At 44.6% G+C, this 23,948-nt stretch overlaps 3 protein-coding genes across 6 annotated transcripts in view; 1 reads left to right on the forward strand and 2 right to left on the reverse strand.

Moving 5' to 3' along the window:
• Positions 1-406: 406 nt before the first annotated feature.
• LOC120037825 (uncharacterized protein C6orf62 homolog) lies at positions 407-9,838 on the forward strand. Of its 3 annotated transcripts, none has more exons than XM_038983793.1 (5): positions 407-1,981; positions 2,282-2,512; positions 4,260-4,385; positions 4,798-4,932; positions 8,434-9,838. In XM_038983793.1, the coding sequence occupies exons 1-5, from the start codon at positions 1,853-1,855 to the stop codon at positions 8,557-8,559; spliced, it is 747 nt and encodes a 248-aa protein (XP_038839721.1). In that variant the 5' UTR covers positions 407-1,852; the 3' UTR covers positions 8,560-9,838. The 3 variants fall into 3 exon arrangements, with proteins under 3 accessions (XP_038839721.1, XP_038839722.1, XP_038839720.1); XM_038983794.1 differs by having other exon boundaries at positions 410-1,981; positions 2,336-2,512; XM_038983792.1 differs by lacking the exons at positions 407-1,981; positions 2,282-2,512; positions 4,260-4,385; positions 4,798-4,932 and adding an exon at positions 4,949-6,244.
• On the reverse strand, positions 9,829-11,302 carry acot13 (acyl-CoA thioesterase 13). The gene is made up of 3 exons (XM_038983795.1): positions 11,136-11,302; positions 10,547-10,731; positions 9,829-10,168 (listed from the first exon to the last, which is right to left on the reverse strand). Exons 1-3 carry the CDS (start codon positions 11,217-11,219, stop codon positions 10,012-10,014), a joined length of 426 nt encoding a protein of 141 aa, XP_038839723.1. The 5' UTR covers positions 11,220-11,302; the 3' UTR covers positions 9,829-10,011.
• A 10,628-nt stretch (positions 11,303-21,930) lies between these two features.
• LOC120037824 (transmembrane protein 64-like) overlaps positions 21,931-23,948 on the reverse strand; it is a 28,414-nt gene continuing 26,396 nt past the window's right edge. For both annotated transcript variants that reach the window (XM_038983791.1, XM_038983790.1), the window contains exon 3: positions 21,931-23,890. In XM_038983791.1, the coding sequence (XP_038839719.1) occupies positions 23,702-23,890 (189 nt within the window). In that variant the 3' untranslated portion in view covers positions 21,931-23,701. The remainder of the gene's footprint in view (positions 23,891-23,948) is intronic.

The raw sequence follows: 23,948 nt of genomic DNA on the forward strand, positions 1-23,948 counted from the left end.
AACGGTAAGTTGTTCATTGCTGATACTTTTGTATAATGAATAAAATAAAGATGATATGCTACTAGTTAAATAAAAATAAATGGAGACAACTCCAATATAAAGTGTTTTTTCTCAAAGTTGCCGGGATGTCACGTATCCTACTTATATCAGTACACTCTTAACAACTTAAGCATTACGAAACTTCAATTCGATCAAATAAACCTCACGTAGCAAATAACCCATTCATTTTGTTGTTGTTGTCGTTGACCAAATTGGACACTTCTCTCATTGACCTCCATACAAAAACTCCTTGTTTGGTGGGAGAAACATCGCCACCAGCTGGAAGGAGACAGATTTTTTCCGCCGAGTTGGGCCTCTCGCTTCCTCTTCCTCTCTGGTGTAGCCACAGATAGAACATATCTTTGGTGTGGCTGTCTGACGCCGGTCAGCCATTTTGGGTAGGTTGTTCAACGACGAGCTGCTAGCTACCACACCGACAACACCAGGACGAATACTTAAAGGAACTGAACAAAAAGCTGTTTTACTAAAACCATCGTTCAATATGGGTCCACCAGGAGACAACCCACGTCATGTGTCCTCTGAAAGAACGGAGGATTTCAGTTGGTTTGTCAATTTATCTTGACATGGCATGTAGGTTAGTTGGTGGTTGTGACGACTGAAGAAAAGCAGGAAAAACAAACGCAGATAGCTAGTTAGTACCTCAACTTCAACGGGTGAAAGAGATTTTTTTGAAACACGTTTGTTGTCTGTAAAATAAAATCTAGTTGGTTCTCTCGACGGGAATCCTAACCACCATGATGATATTGAAGCAAAATGTCATTTAAAATGCCGAGATACAACAGTTAGCTAGCCAGTCAACCGGACAAGTCATTCGACATTAAATACCAAGTAAGCCAGACAGAACTCGGCGGAAATGTAAAACGAAAGATGACTGTCAGCTAGTTAGCTAACTAACCCGCACGACATAGGCCTCAATTACGTCCAAGAAGTAAAATGATGTAGCTAGTTAGTTGACCCACTAACTAGTTAGTGTTGAAGTGTATGCTGCTTAGCCTAGCTAGCTCACGTTAACTAGTCAACTAAAATAGTCCCGTCACTATGAGTATCGACAACGGAAGTAAACAAGGCCGCGGGCCAGTTCAATGGCAGTAAACCCGGAGATGTCAAACTACTCTGTAAACTTCAATGTTGTAACTTGGTGCCATCGTCTTCTGGCATCCACATTTACTTGCCATGATGGTTTTCTATACCCCCAGTTATTCAGGAACACGTTCATAACGCGGTCTCTGCCGAGAAATATACACAAACAAACGGCGTCAATCATGGACGAAGCTTTGAGTTTGAGAAGACACGAATAGAATTGTCTGCTTTTTTGTTTGTGTAGTAATCTCCTATTTCATTAGCGAGAAGTAGTGTCAGTGTGGGTTTTGGAAATGGCTCTCCTTTCTGTTAGTAGTTGTCAGTAACCTAAAGGAAAAGGTGTACCTCATTTTTAATTTGCTAATTTGTTTTCACTAGGCAAATGTGTTGAATTTAAAGTTCATTTGGCCTGTATTCGAATGTCATACTTTTAATCACAACATGGCTTCTTGAGTAATTAATAAAACAAATGTAGCCAAATATTGATTAAGAACCCCCCCCTCCTGAGCATAAACTATTTTAAATAAATAAAATGACATGGCTTGCTATTTCATTCGTTTCCTCAAGTTGGTAGTTATTGCGAAAGAGCTAGTGTAGAATAATTTAGATTTCTCGCTCTGTAAAAGGTAGCTAACTAGCTACACATAGACAACTCGAAAGTATAGTCAAAATATTCTGTAATAGAGAAGACACCTAGCATCCAAATCTAATAATGGGGGACCCAACCTGGAGAAGAAACCAAACTAGAGATCGACTCCGTGCTCAGATCCGAAAGAAAAGGGAATCTTTGGCTGACCAGTTTGACTTCAAGATCTACATAGCCTTTGTGTTCAAGGACAAGGTGACTATTATGGAGGAAGCAATGAGGTCCTACTTCCCCAGAGGCCCATTTTAACTCGTGGAGACCATTTTGTTTCTGCCTGCGTTAGCAAGTATAATTCAGGCAACACTATTTAGCATCGGCTAGTGAAAAACTACCTCTTAACTTCCTTCACACTGGACACAGAGAAATTTAAAATGGTATCCACGAGTTCATCTGACTCTGGGGGGGGGGAAATAGATAAAGGGCCTCATTGTCAAAATACCAAAGTATCCCTTTAATGTCTTCCATTTCCTCTCTTTCTGCTCACTCCTATGGCAGAAGTCGTCTGCACGGTTGTTGTTATTCTCTTCCCTGTCCTCTCTGCTCCTTCAGAAGAAGAAGTCTGCCCTGTTCGAGGTAGCTGAAGTCCTACCGGTGATGACCAACAACTATGAAGAGAATATCCTGAAAGGTGTGCAGGATTCCAGCTATTCCCTCCAGAGTTCCATGGAACTGATGCAGAAAGATGTTGTGCAGTTGCACGCCCCACGCTACCAATCAATGCGCAGGGTAAGTCAAGAACCCAAATTCCTTCCGTTGGTGGCGAACCTACCAAACCATGTGCGTACACACACCGCCAAGGGCACAGTTGGGCTTTCCTCCATGTTGTTAGGTTCTCTTTCTCAAGAGTTAAAAACTCAACGGACAGTATGAAAGCTTAACCAAGTTGATTCTTCCCAGAGGATCAATACAGCTGCATTAGACAAACATTTTCACACAAGCACTGATATGTAAACCTTCCTCCTACACATCTGTACAAACATTGTTCTTTACTGCTAGGCACGACACTAGTGATACGGGCCATAAACTTTTATTTCTCAGGGCCTCCCGGGTGGCACAGTGGTCTAGGGCACTGCATCGCAGTGCTAACTGCGCCACCAGAGTCTCTGGGTTCGCGCCCAGGCTCTGTCGCAGCCGGCCGCGACCGGGAGGTCCGTGGGGCGACGCACAATTGGGCTAGCGTCGTCCGGGTTAGGGAGGGTTTGGCCGGTAGGGATATCCTTGTCTCATCGCGCTCCAGCGACTCCTGTGGCGGGCCGGGCGCAGTGCGCGCTAACCAAGGGGGCCAGGTGCACGGTGTTTCCTCTGACACATTGGTGCGGCTGACTTCCGGGTTGGAGGCGCGCTATGTTAAAGAAGCAGTGCGGCTTGGTTGGGTTGTGCTTCGGAGGATGCATGGCTTTCGACCTTCGTCTCTCCCGAGCCCGTACGGGAGTTGTAGCGATGAGACAAGATAGTAATTACTAGCGATTGGATACCACGAAAATTGGGGAGAAAAGGGGATAAAATTTATAAAAAAATAAAATAAAAAAAAACTTTTATTTCTCCCTTAAGGTGACCTGACCTCAACCCCCCTCCATCTCTAATACATGGCTCTCTCCCCTTATCAATGCCTGCCGCATGTAATCGCTTCCCTGCACTCAACACATTCCAAGCTTAATTGCACACACTATATACCTTCCTCCTATAACCATTAACTTCTGGTGTAGACCCTCTAAACCTCAGCACTCCCTCAGTGACATGAATAAGTATATTTTCATATTCTCAGAATCCAACAGTGTCAACAATGAATGTTCCTCATTTCTACTAGCATGACTCACATTGTTGTGTTTCAGCCAGCCTGCCACATTGTCTATTGTCCTTGGGTAGACACTGACAGTGACCTGGCTGTCTGTACACTACTGACGGGTGTTCATGTCCCACCCTGCTCGGGGAAACCATGCCGTTTATTAGCCTACAGATTAAATAAGTTATGGTCAACTTCACATGGTGGTGAAAGTGCATGTTGATGAGCTCGATGCCCCTTTCGACGCGAGGATCGACGCCAGACTGCCGTTTGACAAATAAATAATCTCAAAATGTAGACTAGCCTACCCACCCTCTGTGAACTGTTGGCTAGAGCGCACATGCCAAGACCAGAATGGGCACGTTTACTATTTAACACAGCAGTTTGTGAGAATTATCGTTAAATGTGAACACATGAACTTCAGAGTTTAATTCGGTAGATGGGGGGGGGGGGGGAAAGTCCACTTTGTGTGCACTACGTCATCGCACACTTGATTTTTATCAGCAACAAGTCAGTTTGGTGGAAAAACACCACTGGTGGGGAAATTATTTGAATATTCACATGGAAATCTGTCGCTAAATTGGATGGGAACCTAGCTAGTGACACAGTGCACTCTTTTTTGCCCAGAGCCCTGTGTAGGTAGGTGACGGGCTGTTAATTGACTGTTGTGCTTCTCTGTTGTTGTTGCAGGATGTCATAGGATGCACCCAGGAGATGGACTTCATCCTGTGGCCGCGTAACGACATAGAGAAGATAGTCTGTCTCTTGTTCTCCAGATGGAAGGGGGCCGAGGAAGAACCCTTCAGGCCTGTTCAGGTTAAAACATTCAGCTTCCTTCATCAAATAGCTACACCTCCTATTCACTAGGCCGCTGAATTCAAATGTAATATATATATATATATATAGTGTTTTTTTAATTTGACCTTTATGTAACTAGGCAAGTAAGTTAAGAACACATTCTTATTTTCAATGACAGCCTACCAGGGAACCGTGGGTTAACTCCCTTGTTCAGGGGCAGAACGACAGATTTTTACCTTGTCGGTTTGGGGATTCAATCTTCTAACCTTTCGGTTATTAGTCCAACGCTCTAACCACTAGGCTACGCTGCCGCCCCATATTCAAGGAGTATTCTATGCTGTTACGTTGAGGGCCAGTCATGGTGAACGTAGTATCTCTGTTTATCCATTTTATTAAGTGTGGTATCCAATATGTGTTTGTTTATCCACAGGCCAAGTTTGAGTTTCATCATGGAGACTACGAGAAGCAGTTGTTACATGCTGTCGGCAGGAGGGACAAGGCCGGAATGGTTATGAACAACCCAGCTCAGTCCGTCTTCCTCTTTATGGACCGACAGCACTTACAGGTCAGTCCGTCTCCCTCTTTATGGACCGACAGCACTTACAGGTCAGTCCGTCTCCCTCTTTATGGACCGACAGCACTTACAGGTCAGTCCGTCTTCCTGTTTATGGACCGACAGCACTTACAGGTCAGTCCGTCTCCCTCTTTATGGACCGACAGCACTTACAGGTCAGTCCGTCTCCCTCTTTATGGACCGACAGCACTTACAGGTCAGTCCGTCTTCCTCTTTATGGACCGACAGCACTTACAGGTCAGTCCGTCTCCCTCTTTATGGACCGACAGCACTTACAGGTCAGTCCGTCTCCCTCTTTATGGACCGACAGCACTTACAGGTCAGTCCGTCTCCCTCTTTATGGACCGACAGCACTTACAGGTCAGTCCGTCTCCCTCTTTATGGACCGACAGCACTTACAGGTCAGTCCGTCTCCCTCTTTATGGACCGACAGCACTTACAGGTCAGTCCGTCTTCCTCTTTATGGACCGACAGCACTTACATGTCAGTCCGTCTCCCTCTTTATGGACCGACAGCACTTACAGGTCAGTCCGTCTCACTCTTTATGGACCGACAGCACTTACAGGTCAGTCCGTCTCCCTCTTTATGGACCGACAGCACTTACAGGTCAGTCCGTCTTCCTCTTTATGGACCGACAGCACTTACAGGTCAGTCCGTCTCCCTCTTTATGGACCGACAGCACTTACAGGTCAGTCCGTCTTCCTCTTTATGGACCGACAGCACTTACAGGTCAGTCCGTCTTCCTCTTTATGGACCGACAGCACTTACAGGTCAGTCCGTCTCCCTCTTTATGGACCGACAGCACTTACAGGTCAGTCCGTCTCCCTCTTTATGGACCGACAGCACTTACAGGTCAGTCCGTCTCCCTCTTTATGGACCGACAGCACTTACAGGTCAGTCCGTCTCCCTCTTTATGGACCGACAGCACTTACAGGTCAGTCCGTCTCCCTCTTTATGGACCGACAGCACTTACAGGTCAGTCCGTCTCCCTCTTTATGGACCGACAGCACTTACAGGTCAGTCCGTCTCCCTCTTTATGGACCGACAGCACTTACAGGTCAGTCCGTCTCCCTCTTTATGGACCGACAGCACTTACAGGTCAGTCCGTCTCCCTCTTTATGGACCGACAGCACTTACAGGTCAGTCCGTCTCCCTCTTTATGGACCGACAGCACTTACAGGTCAGTCCGTCTTCCTCTTTATGGACCGACAGCACTTACAGGTCAGTCCGTCTTCCTCTTTATGGACCGACAGCACTTACAGGTCAGTCCGTCTTCCTCTTTATGGACCGACAGCACTTACAGGTCAGTCCGTCTCCCTCTTTGTGGACCGACAGCACTTACAGGTCAGTCCGTCTCCCTCTTTGTGGACCGACAGCACTTACAGGTCAGTCCGTCTCCCTCTTTATGGACCGACAGCACTTACAGGTCAGTCCGTCTTCCTCTTTGTGGACCGACAGCACTTACAGGTCAGTCCGTCTCCCTCTTTATGGACCGACAGCACTTACAGGTCAGTCCATCTTCCTCTTTGTGGACCGACAGCACTTACAGGTCAGTCCGTCTCCCTCTTTATGGACCGACAGCACTTACAGGTTAGTCCGTCTCCCTCTTTATGGACCGACAGCACTTACAGGTCAGTCCATTCACAGCACAGCTGAGCTTACCACCCCTAGGGCTCTGGTCAGACGTGGTGACCTATATAGGGTGCCACTAGGTTGATAGGGCTTGTCAGCAAGGTGGGCGGGGGACGAGTCACGTCTCTCTTGCTTTAGCTCCAGACAGCTGTTGATCCATCTGGGCCTGCGTCCCAGGTGGGACACTACTTTAGACCAGGGTCCATTGCACTCTGATCAAAGGCAGTGCACTATGTAGGGAATAGGGTGTCATCTGGAACGTAGGCGTAAAGTGGCGGACAGACACCTCATTTTAAAACAAGTACGTGTGTCTGACTTCAGATGTCAACTGAAACATGTTGCCACTCAGCCTAGTGCGGGAACACGATGACATGTTGCCACTCGGCCTAGTGCGGGAACACGATGACATGTTGCCACTCGGCCTAGTGCGGGAACACGATGACATGTTGCCACTCGGCCTAGTGCGGGAACACGATGACATGTTGCCACTCGGCCTAGTGCGGGAACACGATGACATGTTGCCACTCGGCCTAGTGCGGGAACACGATGACATGTTGCCACTCGGCCTAGTGCGGGAACACGATGACATGTTGCCACTCGGCCTAGTGCGGGAACACGATGACATGTTGCCACTCGGCCTAGTGCGGGAACACGATGACATGTTGCCACTCGGCCTAGTGCGGGAACACGATGACATGTTGCCACTCGGCCTAGTGCGGGAACACGATGACATGTTGCCACTCGGCCTAGTGCGGGAACACGATGACATGTTGCCACTCGGCCTAGTGCGGGAACACGATGACATGTTGCCACTCGGCCTAGTGCGGGAACACGATGACATGTTGCCACTCGGCCTAGTGCGGGAACACGATGACATGTTGCCACTCGGCCTAGTGCGGGAACACGATGACATGTTGCCACTCGGCCTAGTGCGGGAACACGATGACATGTTGCCACTCGGCCTAGTGCGGGAACACGATGACATGTTGCCACTCGGCCTAGTGCGGGAACACGATGACATGTTGCCACTCAGCCTAGTGCGGGAACACGATGACTTTGGGGAAGCTAAGAGCCTATTGAAATGATTTGAATTAGGCAAATCATTCAGACAATGTTGCCAAACCAAACCTTGCTCCAGGCCTGTCTTGCCACGCTCCAGGCCTGTCTTGCCACGCTCCAGGCCTGTCTTGCCACGCTCCAGGCCTGTCTTGCCACGCTCCAGGCCTGTCTTGCCACGCTCCAGGCCTGTCTTGCCACGCTCCAGGCCTGTCTTGCCACGCTCCAGGCCTGTCTTGCCACGCTCCAGGCCTGTCTTGCCACGCTCCAGGCCTGTCTTGCCACGCTCCAGGCCTGTCTTGCCACGCTCCAGGCCTGTCTTGCCACGCTCCAGGCCTGTTGATTGTGCCTAACATTCCTTCTGTCCTCGATGCTAACCTGTCACCGCCAGTCACAATGGTTTTGGGGAAGCTAAGACCTCTAATTGGAGCACTCACGTAGGTGTTAAAGGATCATTCAGTCCTCTGTCATGGGACAATGTCTAACCCAAAGAAATAGCATATATTAGTGAAATTACATTTATTAATAATAGATTCTATGGTCTCGCCCTTCCCTCCCCTGTTGTCGCCCCTTCCCTCCCCTGTTGTCGCCCCTTCCCTCCCCTGTTGTCGCCCCTTCCCTCCCCTGTTGTCGCCCCTTCCCTCCCCTGTTGTCGCCCCTTCCCTCCCCTGTTGTCGCCCCTTCCCTCCCCTGTTGTCGCCCCTTCCCTCCCCTGTTGTCGCCCCTTCCCTCCCCTGTTGTCGCCCCTTCTCTCACTCGTTATCAACCATGTTTTCTCTTGTCATCCTTTCTCTCCCCTGTCAGACTCCTAAAACCAAGGCCACAGTTTTTAAGTTGTGCAGCCTTTGCCTGTACCTGCCCCAGGACCAGCTAACGTGCTGGGGCGTTGGCGACATCGAAGATCATCTCCTCCCGTACATGCCCGACTAGGGCCAGCCGGCCTCCATGGCTTCCGCCCACAACACAAGGAAGATTTAACCCCTAAGCCACTGAAGCAAGTTGATCTCTCTCTCATCCACCACACATCCTTCCATTGAATAGAACTGCTGCTTGGATCTCCTCTTGTTTGTTGGTTTCCATCTTCCTGAAGCTAATTTAAAAAATAATCCATATTTGGTTTTTCCCTTACCTACCAAGCTTCCTCCCCCTAGCTCTGCTCCTACCAGTTTTGGATTGGTTCTCCCTTTTATCCACCCTCCCTCCACCATCCATCTTGTATTTTATTTTGAACCTGCACGAACATTGATTTTGAGTGGTTGGTTATTCCCCTGGAGCTGCACAATCAACGACACAGAGCAGTCACTGAAGGAACTCTTTATGTTGCTACCAAGCAGGAACAAAGCCACACAGGTTTTTTTTTATGACGTTCACAGGGGTCCCCTGTCTCTGCTGGACACATTGTAACCCATGTCATAACAGATTGGAAAAGCTTCTGTCATTTCAAAGCTGGGTTAGAGGAAAACATACTTGGGGGGTGTTGTTCTAGAACGACTAGCTACAATCTATGACGGGTCAGTCTAGGTGGCGTACAAACGTCTCCTGTAAAGCAAAGATAAAAGGTGAAGGAGTATTTGTCAAATCATTTGGTGTAGGTATTCACATCTTTTATTTGTCCTTTTAAGACGCCCTTGTTTAATGTTGGCTTTTTTTTTTTTTTCTGGGTTCATTTGCTTTTCCTGTGAAATATGCCAGGAACACCATTAGTAATATCTGGAGTATAGTTGGGAACTGATGGGAGGAAGTTGACAGACAGTATTGTGAATCGTGTGGTGCGGACCCGACACAAGGTTTAAAGGCTGAAGGTTGTTACCACGCACGCCATTCAAGCTACTGAAATCTGTTTTTGTTTTTTTCTGGGTGTGGGTTGGCATGGGGGTGTATATGGAAGAATTAATGTACCTAACAATGGAACAGGTTGAGTTGAAATTAATGGGATCGTTACATGTTTGTTCCTTTTAATTTGATAGACAAGTATCCTAAAGAGTACTAATTGTTGCAGTGCTTATAAAATGTAAAATGGGGGTGTTTTTTTGTTGCTTTGCTGGAGTAAATAAGGCACAAATCAGTCTACATTTAATTGAGGGTTTTCTTTGTTGATTCAATATGTTGGATTTAAAGGTGGTTCATTTCAGTTTATTTTTTATTTTTTTATGCATCTAGAAATCAACACGGCTGAACAAATCCCAATACAATGTAACATTTGAAAGTATTTCCTGGTGTGTTTTTATTCTGTGTACACAAAGTGTATATATATTTACAGCAGAATGACATGCAAAAAAAAAAAACCCTCCCCCAATCTTAAACATTAGTGGTGGGGGGGAATGCTAAACTGACCCAAGACCTGTGTGTGGGGGCAACATCACCCCACACCGAGCAGCTGATCTAACTCCCAAGGTGCTTTGTGTGTCTTCCTTGTGCGATGAGTTTCCCAGAGGCTTTGCTAGTGAGGTCTACAGTAGCGAATGCCAGGGTCCGTCCTTGCTTCAACACCGTGGCTGTGATCAGCACGTCCTCACCTATCTTGGCAGCATTCATGTACCTGTCGGTAAAACAGTTGTTCCATTCAGTGGATGTGTCCTCAATGGAACCCTTTTTGTGCACTTTAGACCAGAGCCCTAGAGTGCTATTTTCAGACAGTGAGATGTTCCTTTTCAGTGTTATGACAACGGGTTACTCTCTACTCCTTCACCTATTACAGTGTGTGACTTGTAGAGACCTAGAGTTCGGGCTCAGCCCAAGACTAGAAAACCAAAACAGCTCTACATAGAGCACATGCATTCTGTTAATTCTACAAGTATATTATCAAGCCTGGGTACCAGTCTTTGTGCTATTCATACCAAACCGCACAAATAGCTCTGAGACCAGGCTATATTCCCCATTTATCACCTAGCTACTGTAATTTAACTATAAAACTCACGTGATGTTCATGTCCACGCTGACACCGGGTGCCCCCCGTTCCGTGTACATGATGGCAGTGGTGGAGATGACGTCGACCAGTGTTGCTGTCAGACCCCCGTGAAGGGTGCCCCCTCGGTTTGTGTGCTCCTCTTCCACTTTAAACTCACACACCACTTTCCCTGGGCTGGCTGTCACAATGTCCACCTGGGGAACAGACAACCAGTCATTAATTATCCCTTGGATCAATTAAAGAAGAGGGCGCTGTACTATATCAGAGTTGCAAGACTAGGGGTAATTCTCAATTGTATTTCCTTGTGTCCTCTACTTTCCTCCTCAAAATGCATTGGAGGAACCTCAGATATTCTGCTCCAATGTGCATCGAGAAGGACACGTGGGAGGACGTGAGAAATCAAGAAAATACAATTGAGATTCACTCTAGGTAACGAGATCAAATGTAAAGGTGTCGTGAAAACACTTGTTTTTCCACATACACAACAAGCCTGTCAAGGTAGGTAAATGGGTGGAGTTGGGAAGCCACCTCCGGTGCTTTCAGTACGCGTCTCTTGTACAGTAACTCGTAAAATATAATTTGTTTTACTGTGACATACCTTACTTAAAACTCGATCAAATCCCGGACTGTCCACCATCGCCCGCATAATTGTTTTTAACGAGTTTAAAGACAGAGAAACCATGTTTAATGCTGAACGTGTTCAATGTCAACTTGATACAAGTAGATTTTCCTCCAAACAGGAAACCGTTCTGATAGCTAAATCTTCCGGGTATCATACAGTTTAACAAGGTTCCGCTTTGATTTCATATTTATTGGGCATGATGATGCATTTTTTTACTCGCATAAGAAAGTGTCATATATATTGAAGGAGTTCGTGTTCATTTTCTACATATTTATACATATTTATTAACGGGCCAGATCTTTGCGTCAACCCGGACTATTTAGACTCTCACACAGCTCTAAGTGGTGTCAGAGCTTCAACAACAACACTCCACTAAAATGCCTTTGCGTCTCTTCTAACAAGATATAAGCATCGCTATGAAATAGAGAAACAATGAGTAATATTTCCAGGTCCTTGTCGACTTCAGAAGAAACGAGGACTCTTCTCTGTGATGAGTTCGTTACAGGATTCGATAGCACCGTGGCTCAAAGCTAACGTTGCTTTGCTGAAAATGACAGGGAAATGGAGGTCTAGCTAGCTAGCTCATATCAGTCCAATTGTTATTAGTTCCCCTTTCTCTTGTACGAAACTATTCGCATACTATCCAGTGTGTTGCCAATGGTACTGTAACGACCCTGGGTTTATCCCACTTCTGACACCAGTGTAATGAAACCGTAAGGAGCAGGTCTCGAACCCTCGACCTTCTAGCCCGAGGTCCGGCGCGCTATCGACTGTGCCGGAAAAGCATGCTCAAACGGCAGAGTCGATTTCCGCGCTTATAAACCCAGGGTCGTTACAGTACTTTACCCCACAGTCTGTTTGTGGTTAAAGTTATTTGTGAGAGTTCACTCCAATAAAGTTTGTCCGATGTTTTCAGGCCTTGAGAACTGTTTTAATGTTATGTCAATCATCCTTTATCTGACTAAACTCAGCAAAAAAAAGAAACTTCATCACTGTCAACTGCGTTTATTTTCAGCAATCTTAATTAACATGTGTAAATATTTGTATGAACATAACAATATTCAACAACTGAGCAAGTTCCACAGACATGTGACTAACAGAAATTGAATAATGTGTCCCTGAACAAAGGGGGGGTGGGGGGGGGGGGGGTCAAAATCAAAAGTAACAGTCAGTATCTGGTGTGGCCACCAGCTGCATTAAGTACTGCAGTGCATCTCCTCCTCATGGACTGCACCAGATTTGCCAGTTCTTGCTGTGGGGTGTTACCCCACTCTTCCACCAAGGCACCTGCAAGTTCCTGGACATTTCTGGGGGAATGGCCCTAGCCCTCACCCTCCGGTCGAACAGGTCCCAGACGTGCTCAATGGGATTGAAATCCGGGCACAACTTGCCACTCCTATCTGGTCCAGCGACGGTGGGTTTGTGCCCATAGGCGACGTTGTTGCCGGTGATGTCTGGTGAGGACCCGCCTTACAACAGGCCTACAAGCCCTCAGTCCAGCCTCCTTCAGCCTATTGTGGACAGTCTGAGCACTGATGCAGGGATTGTGCGTTCCTGGTGTAACTTTGGCAGTTGCCACCCTGTACCGATTCTGTGCAGGTGTTGTTACACGTGGTCTGCCACTGCGAGGACGATCAGCTGTCCATCCTCTCTCCCTGTTGCGCTGTCTTAGGCGTCACACAGTACGGACATTGCAATTTATTACCCTGGCCACATCTGTAGTCCTCATGCCTCCTTGCAGCATGCCTAAGGCACGTTCACACAGATGAGCAGGGACCCTGGGCATCTTTCTTTTGGTGTTTTGAGTCAGTAGAAAGGCCTCTTTTAGTGTCCTAATTTGTCATAACTGTGACCTTAATTGCCTACCGTCTGTGAGCTGTTAGTGTCTTAACGACCGTTCCACAGGTGCATCTTCATTAATTGTTTATGGTTCATTGAACAAGCATGGGAAACAGTGTTTAAACCCTTTACAATGAAGATCTGTGAAGTTATTTGGATTTTTACGAATTATCTTTGAACTACAGGGTCCTGAAAAAGGGACATTTCTTTTTTTTGCTGAGTTTATGTTAACACGTCTATATGTTATAATATATGTATTAATATCTATATGTATTTACATCTATATGTTATAATATATATGTATTAATATCTATTTGTTATATGTGTTATGATATATCTGTTAACACATCTATATGTTATAATATCTGTGTTATAATACATCTATATGTTATAATATATATATGTTAACACATCTATATGTTATAATATGTATTAATATCTATATGTATTTACATCTATTTGTTATAATATATATGTATTAATATCTATATGTTATAATACATCTATATGTTATAATACATCTATATGTTATAAATTATATGTATTATTATCTATGTTATAATACATCTATATGTTATAATATATCTATGTTAACACATCTATATGTTATAATATATATGTATTAATATCTATTTGTTATAATATGTGTTATGATATATGTGTTAATACATCTATATGTTATGAGATATGTTAATACTTCTGTTATAATGGATCTTATCTGTGTTATAATATATGTTAATACATCTATATGCTACTCTATATCTATATATGTTATTCTATATCTATACATATAGATATATTATAACGTGTGTATATTTATTTATTATAACCTATATAGATACATACATACATACATACAGTTATGTCGGAAGTTTACATACACTTTAGCCAAATACATTTAAACTTGTAGTAAAAGTTCCCTGTCTTAGGTCAGTTAGGATCACCACTTTATTTTAAGAATGTGAAATGTCAGAATAACAGTAGAGAATTATTTATTTCAGCTTTAATTTCTTTCATCACATTCCCAGTGGGTCAGAAGTTTACATACACTCAATTAGTATTTGGTAGCATTGCCTTTAAATTGTTGAACTTGGGTCAAACGTTTCGGGTAGCCTTCCACAAGCTTCCCACAATAAGTTGGGTGAATTTTGGCCCATTCCTCCTGACAGAGCTGGTGTGACTGAGTCAGGTCCTTCCTCGCACACACTTTTTCAGTCCTGCCCACAAATTTTCTATAGGATTGAGGTCAGGGCTTTGTGATGGCCACTCCAATACCTTGACTTTGTTGTCCTTAAGCCATTTTGCCACAACTTTGGAAGTATGCTTGGGGTCATTGTCCATTTGGAAGACCCATTTGCGACCAAGCTAACATCCTGACTGATGTCTTGAGATCTTGCTTCAATATATCCACATAATTTTCGTCCCTCGTGATGCCATCTATTTTGTGAAGTGCACCAGTCCCTCCTGCAGCAAAGCACCCCCACAACATGATGCTGCCACCCCCGTGCTTCACGGTTGGGATGGTGTTCTTCGGCTTGCAACCATCCCCCTTTTTCCTCCAAACATAACGATGGTCATTATGGCCAAACAGTTTCATCAGACCAGAGGACATTTCTCCAAAAAGTAAGATCTTTGACCCCATATGCAGTTGCAAACCGTAGTCTGGCTTTTTTCCCTTTTTTTCCTGAGGTGTTGGCTGATTTCTTTTGATTTTCCCATGATGTCAAGCAAAGAGGCATTGTGTTTGAAGGTAGGCCTTGAAATACATCCACAGGTACACTTCCAATTGACTCAAATGGTGTCAATTAGCCTATCAGAAGCTTCTAAAGCCATGACATCATTTTCTGGAATTTTCCAAGCTGTTTACAGGCACTGTCAACTTAGTGTATGTAAACTTCTGACCCACTGGAATTGTGATACAGTGAAATAATCTGTCTGTAAACAATTGTTGGAAAAATGACTTAGGACATCTACTTTGTGCATGACACAACCGACTTGCCAAAACTATAGTTTAACAAGAAATTTGTGGAGTGGTTGAAAAATTAGTTTTAATGACTTCAACCTAAGTGGACACACACACACATATAGATATATATATATATACACACACACACACATATATACATCTGACCTAGGTGCTTACTGGTATTCTGGCGAGATTGATTGCAACCCATGAACTCATGTATCTAAATTGACTAGAGGTAGCATTACATGCTAACTAACCTACACTGCACAAACAATATAAACACAACGTGCAACATTTTCAAAGATTCTACAGTTCATATGAGGAAATCAGTCAATTGAAATAAATAAATTAACCCCTAATCTATGGATTTCACATGACTGGGAATACAGATAAGGTATCTGTGACCAACAGATGCATAAGGTAGGGGGCATGGATCAGAAAACCAGTCAGTATCTGGTGTGACCACCATTTGCCTCATGCAGCGCAACACATCTCCTTCACATAGAGTTGATCAGGCAGATTGTGGAATGTTGTCCCACTCCTCTTCAATGGCTGTGCCAAGTTGCTGGATATTGGTGGGAACTGGAACACTTTCGTACACGTCGATCCAGAGCATCCCAAACATGCTCAAATGGGTGAGTATGCAGGCCATGGAAGAACCGGAAAATGTTCAGCTTCCAGGAATTGTGTACAGATCCTAGCGACATGGGGCCGTACATTATCATGCTGGAACATGAGGTGATGGTGGCAGATGAATGGCATGACAATGGGCCTCAGGATCTCATCACGGTATCTCTGTGCATTCAAATTGCCATCGATAAAATACAGTTGTGTTCATTGTCCGTAGCTTATGCCTGCCCGTACCATAACCCAACCACCATTGGGTACTCTGTTCAAAACGTAGACATCAGCAAACCGCTCGCCCACACGATGCCATCTGCCCGGTACAGTTAAAACCGGGATTCATCCGTGAGTACACTCCTCACCGAAGTCCATTAAATCCCCGAACTGCAGTCAGGTCAAGACCCTGGTGAGGACGACGAGCAGATGAGCTTCCCTGAGACAGTTTCTGACAGTTTGTGAAGAAAATCTTTGGTTTTGCAAACCCACAGTTTCATCAGCTGTCCGGGTGACTGGTTTCAGACGATCCCACAGGTCTAGAAGCCGGATGTGGAGGTCCTAGGCTTGCATGGTTACACGTGGTCTGAGGTTGTGAGGCCGGTTGGACATGCTGCCAAATTCTCAAAAAATTGTTGGAAGTGGCTTCTGGTAGAGAATTTAACACTCTGGTGGACATACCTGCAGTCAGCATGCCATTTGCACGCTCCCTCAAATCTTGAGACATCTGTGGCATTGTGTTGTGTGACAAAACAGCACATTTTAGAATGGCATTTTATTGTTCCCAGCACAAGGTGCACCTGTGTAATGATCATGCTGTTTAATCAGCTTCTTGATATGCCTTACCTGTCAGGTGGATGGATTATCTTGGCAAAGGAGAAATGCTCACTAACAGGGATGTAAACTAATTTATGCAGAAAATGTTAGATGAGAAATAAGCTTTTTGTGCGTATGGAACATTTCTGGGATCGTTTATTTCAGCTCATGAAACATGGGACCAACACTTTACATGTTGCATACATTTTTTTGGTTCAGTATATAAATGGAAGTGATCATCACCAGACATTTCTATGCTCAATTTCCTTCAACGATCAGGTGGTGGCGGCCAGCAGTCCCTGTTGGTCATCGTTTGATATGTCTCTGTCTCTGTGTGTGTGTGACTAGGGTACCCATTTGGGACTCATCCCTCAATTCCTATTTAGCTCTGTAGTCCACCACACTGAGACCAGGAGCCTTTTTTATTGATCTCTGTCTGTGTGTGTGGAGAGATGCTGTGAAGGGCTGGGTGGACTGAGGTTGTCATTGGGGGACTGAATGTCCTCATACATACACTACATGCCAAATTGCACCCTTTTTCCCTATGTAGTGCAATACTTTTGACTAATAGCCCTATGGGCCCTGTTGAAAAGTAGTACACTATATATATATAGGAAAGAGGGTGTCATTTAGAACAGAGCCCTGCCATTGTGATGTCACTGATCCTCAGCAGCTAGTGAGGGGAAGTCATTGATTTAGTGACAGTCTGTGAGTGACAGTCAGGCAGTACTACGTGGGGACAATAACCAGAGGGAGGGGTAGGGTTAGTAAGTTCTCATAGATAACGGGATAACGTGGCGATAGTAGAAGATAGGGTGCTATTTGGGATGCAAACAGTCAAAGTGCACTACTTGTGACCAAGGCCCACAGGGCTCTGGTTAAAAGTAGTGTACTATGTAGGGAATAGGGTGCCATTTGGTAATAGTGTTTATCTGGGTCACTGTTTAGGGGCATTACATTCCAGTCAAGCTGACCTGTATGTTCAAAACTCAGGCTTCTAAAATATACTGTAAAAGTTACTTAACACCGCTATGTCACTTGCTTTCCATGTGAAAACGGACACGTGTAACGTTCCCAAAGCTCAGCTCTGCACTGTACATACTGTAGTTGATAAATCGGTTTGAAAAAAAGACAGCAAGGATCTTTGTTACAAAACATCACTCATATCAGGTCCCCAGTCAATCAGTAACTAACAGCGGAGGGTCAAGATGAACCAACTCGTCCCTGAATGTAAATGTATCATTTAGCTCGGTGCAGTAGTTGCCAATATTAACACAAGTACACATAAACCTCGATCCTTAGTGATTTTGCTAAATATTTCAATCAGCATTTATAAAAAAATATATTTTTAACTTGTTGCCAGTTAGTTTTTTTAAATTTAATAAATAACACTGAACAAGCGCGATAAATATAAATTCATACACGGACATTATCTGGATGATGAAATAGAGTCGGTTTGTAATGCACTTGATAACGGTGGGGGGAGGATTTCATAGTCCCTGGTCTGAAGCTAGTCTAGTACCTTGTTCCATAACCTGGTCTCAGATCATTTCCTACTATTCTATATGGAAATCCCAGACACTCCATTTGATATGATATGTTATGTTTCGTAATGTATTCATTTTGTGAAAGTCCGTCACCCATTTTGTATGTTACGAATTTGCAAAACGTATGATATGTTACGGATTCTAGTTAGATGGCTAACAGTTAGTTTAGGAGTTACGTTAAAGGGGAAGGGTTAGCGAACATGTTAAGATTAGGGGAAAGGTTAGCGAACATGTTAAGATTAGGGGAAAGGTTAGCTAACATGTTAAGATTAGGGGAAAGGTTAGCTAACATGTTAAGATTAGGGGAAAGGTTAGCGAACATGTTAAGATTAGGGGAAAGGTTAGCGAACATGTTAAGATTAGGGGAAAGGTTAGCGAACATGTTAAGATTAGGGGAAAGGTTAGCGAACATGTTAAGATTAGGGGAAAGGTTAGCGAACATGTTAAGATTAGGGGAAAGGTTAGCGAACATGTTAAGATTAGGGGAAAGGTTAGCGAACATGTTAAGTAGTTGCAGAGTCGCAACGTTTACAAGACGTTCGCTTTAAACGTCCACCCGTCCACCTCAACCAACCACCCTACTTTAGTTTTTACCTTCAGTAACCATCTGTCTCATGTAACCAAACGTAACATATCATACTAATTAGTATCCGTGGATTTACTTTTACTATGTTACGTCAGGTCTATGAGACCAGGCTGTGTTCCAATGTGCTGTTAAATCAAGAAACCAAGTTTCTCTTAGGTACAGATCTAGGATCAGCTTCCCCTCCCGCAATCCTAACCTTAACCATTAGTTGGCAAAAATTATAAACTTACCCAGCATCTGAATACCCAATTTCGTGGTATCCAATTTGGTAGTTATAGTCTTGTCCCATCGCTGCAACTCCCGTACGGAGTCGGCAGAGGCGAAGGTCGAGAGCCGTGCGTCCTGCGAAACACGACCCCGGCCAAGCCGCACCGCTTCTTGACACAATGCCCACTTAACCCGGAAGCCAGCCGCACCAATGTGTCAGAGGAAACACAGTACACCTGGCGACTATCAGCGTGCACTGCGCCCGGCCCGCCACAGGAGTCGCTAGAGCGCGATGGGACAAGGAAATCTCGGCCTGCCAAACCCTCTCCTAACCCGGACGTCGCTGGGCCAATTGTGCGCCGCCTCATGGGTCTCCCAGTCACGGCCAGCTATGACACAGCCTGGGATCGAACCTGGGTCTATAATGACGCCTTAGACCGCTGTGCCACTCTGGAGGCCGCCGCAAATTGATTTTAACAAGCAATTGGTCCCCCCCAAAAATTGCATCCCTCTGTTGAATTTCAAAATCCCGATGTGGCCCTCGAGTTGCATAACATGTGTCTATGTTAAGTAGAGCCAACAGATGAACAGAAACCAAAGCTTTTGATGGAGGTAAAACCCGCTTCATGATTGCATAACACCTCTACTAACCTCGTCCCCAGGCTCAGTGACTAGAGATGACACCTCGTCCCCAGGCTCAGTGACTAGAGATGAACACCTCGTCCCCAGGCTCAGTGACTAGAGATGAACACCTCGTCCCCAGGCTCAGTGACTAGAGATGAACACCTCGTCCCCAGGCTCAGTGACTAGAGATGAACACCTCGTCCCCAGGCTCAGTGACTAGAGATGACACCTCTACTAACTATGTAGCGTCGGTCCGTCTATGACGACGTGTTAGGCAGCTTTACGTGTTAAGACAGCAGGAAGTACAAGGCAGGTTGTTAGCCTGGATCCCAGATCTGCTTGTGCGGTCTTGCCAACACCAATGTAGCCTGGGTACCAGTCTGTTTGTGCCACCGTGCCACTTCTCATCTTGGCTTGAATGATAGCATGAAGTAGGTAAAAGCACAAACAGATCTGGAGCCAGGCTAGCGCCAATGGAGTTGGAGAGGCAACTCAGGGAATGTTGTATGATTCTGCCCATTAATATCAATATAGTCCTGTCATCACATTTCTGCACACTTTTTCAAAACATTATTGCTAAATTCAGGAAGGAGAAGGCCCCATTCTCAGAAATAGTGAAGACTTAAATCTGGTATACACATTATTAGAATAAAAAAAAATAATATTCAACAGCTTTTTGAGAGAGACAACCAACTGACAGACAGCATGGAATGTGTTGGTATGTACTCTATGCTGCTCCCAAAACCAGAGAAGAAGAATGAGAAAAGATGGAACAGAGAGAGACTGTTGTCAGATCGGTTTGTGATGGAGCCAAGCCAACACCTTATAGTCATTTTGGCAGGACAACAGAAAACCGGTCTGGGACCAGGCTATGGGAAGAGAGATTTCAGGCTTGGGAACAAAACGAGAACCAAACCAGACTAGATGATGTTTGGTAGAAGCCAGTGTCCTCTACTAGGCCTTTACCATCAAAGCAGCAGCATCACCACAATAAGAATATTCAAGTCCAGAGAATAAAGTGTGCACATAAGGATGATCACATTCATCGTTTTGCGTACATGTCATGTTTGATTTGTCGGTATTAAGAAACACCATTTTATATACTAGTGATTTAAACCAGCTGCGATCTGGATCTCTAGATTCATGTACACTATATTTCCGAAACAAATGTATGGTTTCGGCTTCTTCAGCCACACCCGTTGCGGACAGGTGTACAACATCCAGCGCACAGCCATGCAAACTCCATAGACAAACATTGGCAGTAGAATGGCCTTACTGAAGAGCTCAGTGACTTTCAACGTGGCACCGTCATAGGATGTCACCTTTCCAACAAGTCAGTTCGTCAACTGTGCTGTTATTGTGAAGTGGAAACATCTAGGAGAAAAAAAACACGGCTCAGCTGCGAAGTGGTTGGCCACACAAGTTCACAGAACGGGATCGCCGAGTGCTGAAGTGCGTAAAAAATTATCTTTCCTCAGTTGCAACACTCACTACCGAGTTTCAAACTGCCTCTGGAAGCAACGTCAGCACAAGAACTGTTCGTCGGGAGCTTCATGAAATGGGTTTCCATGGCCGAGCAGCCGCACACAAGCCTAAGATCACCATGAGCAATGCCAAGTGTCGGCTGGAGTGGTACGAAGCTCGCCGCCATTGGACTCTTAAGAGTAATGTCTCACGCTTCACCATTTGTCAGTCCGACGGACGAATCAGGGTTCGGTGGACGCAAGGAGAACGTTACCTACAAAAACTACAGCTTTATAATGATGACAATCATGTCATTGGTCGTATGGGGGTAATTGCACTGGAGAAAGACCAATCCACGATCAAAATAATCACACAGACAAAACTACAATAGAACTGAAGTTGCGCAAAACAAATAAATAGTTGTAGGATTTTCAGACTAGAGAGACTTAGACATCCTTTTTACTCACAGTAGAAAATCGTTTTTTTTTTTTTTTGGGCGAAGTGTACAGCCAAACAGATCTGGAGCTAATCTACAGCTATCCTCACAATAGAACATTGTTTTCTACAGTAAATCAGAATGGTTAAGCTAGCTAGCCTACAGTAAATCAGAATGGTTAAGCTAGCTAGCCTCCAGTAAATCAGAATGGTTAAGCTAGCTAGCCTACAGTAAATCAGACCATGCTGTACTCAGGGTTCCTTAGCAGAACATTACAACATCTCCTGCTGAGAATGTCTCTCTACTTTCTATCTGTTCCTGTCAGAACCGCAGAGCCGCTAAAAGTATCAACTGGCAGACAGAACAGGCCAAAGCCGACCTGCTCCCGTTGGCCAGCCAGGCCAAAGCCGACCTGCTCCCGTTGGCCTTGCCAGCACTCACCACCTGGGTCATATTCATCAGCAATCACTGTAGCAAAACGTTATGTAACGGAAAATGAAAACAATTGTTTCTTATTGGACAAGTTAAGTTGAGTCGCTCCCTGTTTTCTTCCGTTTGGTGCCTAATGAACTCCAGTACTCTTAGCTTGGTAACACCAACAGAGAGCTCTGCCTCTCTCTATTCTAAGCAATAAGGCACAATTAAACAGAATTCAACTACAGACCTGATAAACCTAGCCAAAAAATGCCCTTTACTATTTTGCAAATCAACATGAAAAATGCAAAAAAACAATAAAAACAAATGAATTAATCCCCCCAAATGTGTTGGTAACTATAACAGCTATAATATGCGTGGGAGGTTTGGAAGGAACATGGAAACAGAGCAACAAACCCCTTCTACTTTACACATGCATATTATTAGCAGACAGACGTCCCAAATGGCAACCTATTCCATATATAGTGCACTACTTTTGACCAGGAACCATAGAGCTCTACAGTAGTGCATAGGGAATAGGGAGCCATTTGTGACCAGCCAGGTTTGGACCAGCCAGGTTGTGCCTCTGTTGTAGTGACCCTCTCAGCTATAGTCATTAAGCCATACGTCATCATTAAACCATACCTCATCATTAAACCATACCTCATCATTAAACCATACGTCATCAATAAGCCATTTCTCATCATTAAACCATACGTCATCAATAAGCCATTTCTCATCATTAAGCCATACCTCATCATTAAACCATACGTCATTATTAAGCCATACCTCATCAATAAGCCATACGTCATCATTAAGCCATACCTCATTAAGCCATACGTCATTAGGCCATACCTCATTACACTATACGTCATCATTAAACCATACGTCATCATTAAGCCATACCTCATCATTAAGCCATACGTCATCATTAAACCATACCTCATCATTAAGCCATACGTCATCATTAAACCATACGTCATCATTAAACCATACGTCATCATTAAGCCATACGTCATCATTAAGCCATACCTCATCATTAAACCATACCTCATCATTAAACCATACCTCATCATTAAGCCATACCTCATCATTAAGCCATACCTCATCATTAAGCCATACCTCATCATTAAGCCATACCTCATCATTAAGCCATACCTCATCAATAAGCCATACCTCATCATTAAGCCATACCTCATCATTAAGCCATACCTCATCATTAAGCCATACCTCATCATTAAGCCATACGTCATCATTAAGCCATACGTCATCATTAAGCCATACGTCATCATTAAGCCATACGTCATCATTAAGCCATACGTCATCATTAAGCCATACCTCATCATTAAGCCATACCTCATCATTAAGCCATACCTCATCATTAAACCATACGTCATCATTAAATCATACGTCATCATTAAGCCATACGTCATCATTAAGCCATACGTCATCATTAAGCCATACGTCATCATTAAGCCATATGTCATCATTAAAACCATCCGTCATCGATAAACCATGTCATCATTAAGCCATACGTCATCATTAAGCCATACGTCAATCAGCCTCTACCCCAGTAACAGAGCGGGAACAATAAGTTGGCGTACTGCTTCTTATGGTGAGAGAGAAAAACAAAAAGACTAACCAATAGAAAAAAAGGCCTCGTAGTGTATGCTTAAACCATGTCTTCCTTTTGACATCATTAGAAACGAGGTCAACATATAGCATAGCACCCTGGTCCCACACAGTAGAAGAGAAGCCCTTGGTCTCATTGAGATCTGAACGGTGAGCTGTGCTGCATAGTGTTCAGGTTGTAGCGAAGTCCGTGACGACAACACCACCCGTACCTGACTACTAAACACCTGGCAGCCCTCAGCTGCAGCTACCAAGCCCCATAGATCCACACAATCAGCGTCGCTATTTGGTAGGTCCTCCTCGTCGTGGAAGATATCAGATCTGCTCTACTGGCCAGTCAGTGTTCAGTTTGATCCCATTCGCTCGTGTCCAATCAGGGTTTTGAGATATTTATTAAACCACGTTGATGATCCCACCCCCGGCCGACGCCCTCTTGCTGCAGTAGGTGAAGCCGCTGTGATTGGTGGAAGTGCCGTTCATGCGTGATGTCTTCAGCTCCATCTGACAGGCAGCGATGGCTGCATTCAGCTCCACCTGGGCCCGATGGACCACATAGAACATCAGGCCTATACTGATGATGATCTGAGAGAGAGGGAAACAGAACCGTGTTATAGAACCATATAGTTTTAGGACCGTACAG

The sequence above is a fragment of the Salvelinus namaycush genome, unplaced genomic scaffold (genome assembly GCF_016432855.1).
Source record: "Salvelinus namaycush isolate Seneca unplaced genomic scaffold, SaNama_1.0 Scaffold190, whole genome shotgun sequence".
Classification (NCBI taxonomy): domain Eukaryota; kingdom Metazoa; phylum Chordata; class Actinopteri; order Salmoniformes; family Salmonidae; genus Salvelinus; species Salvelinus namaycush.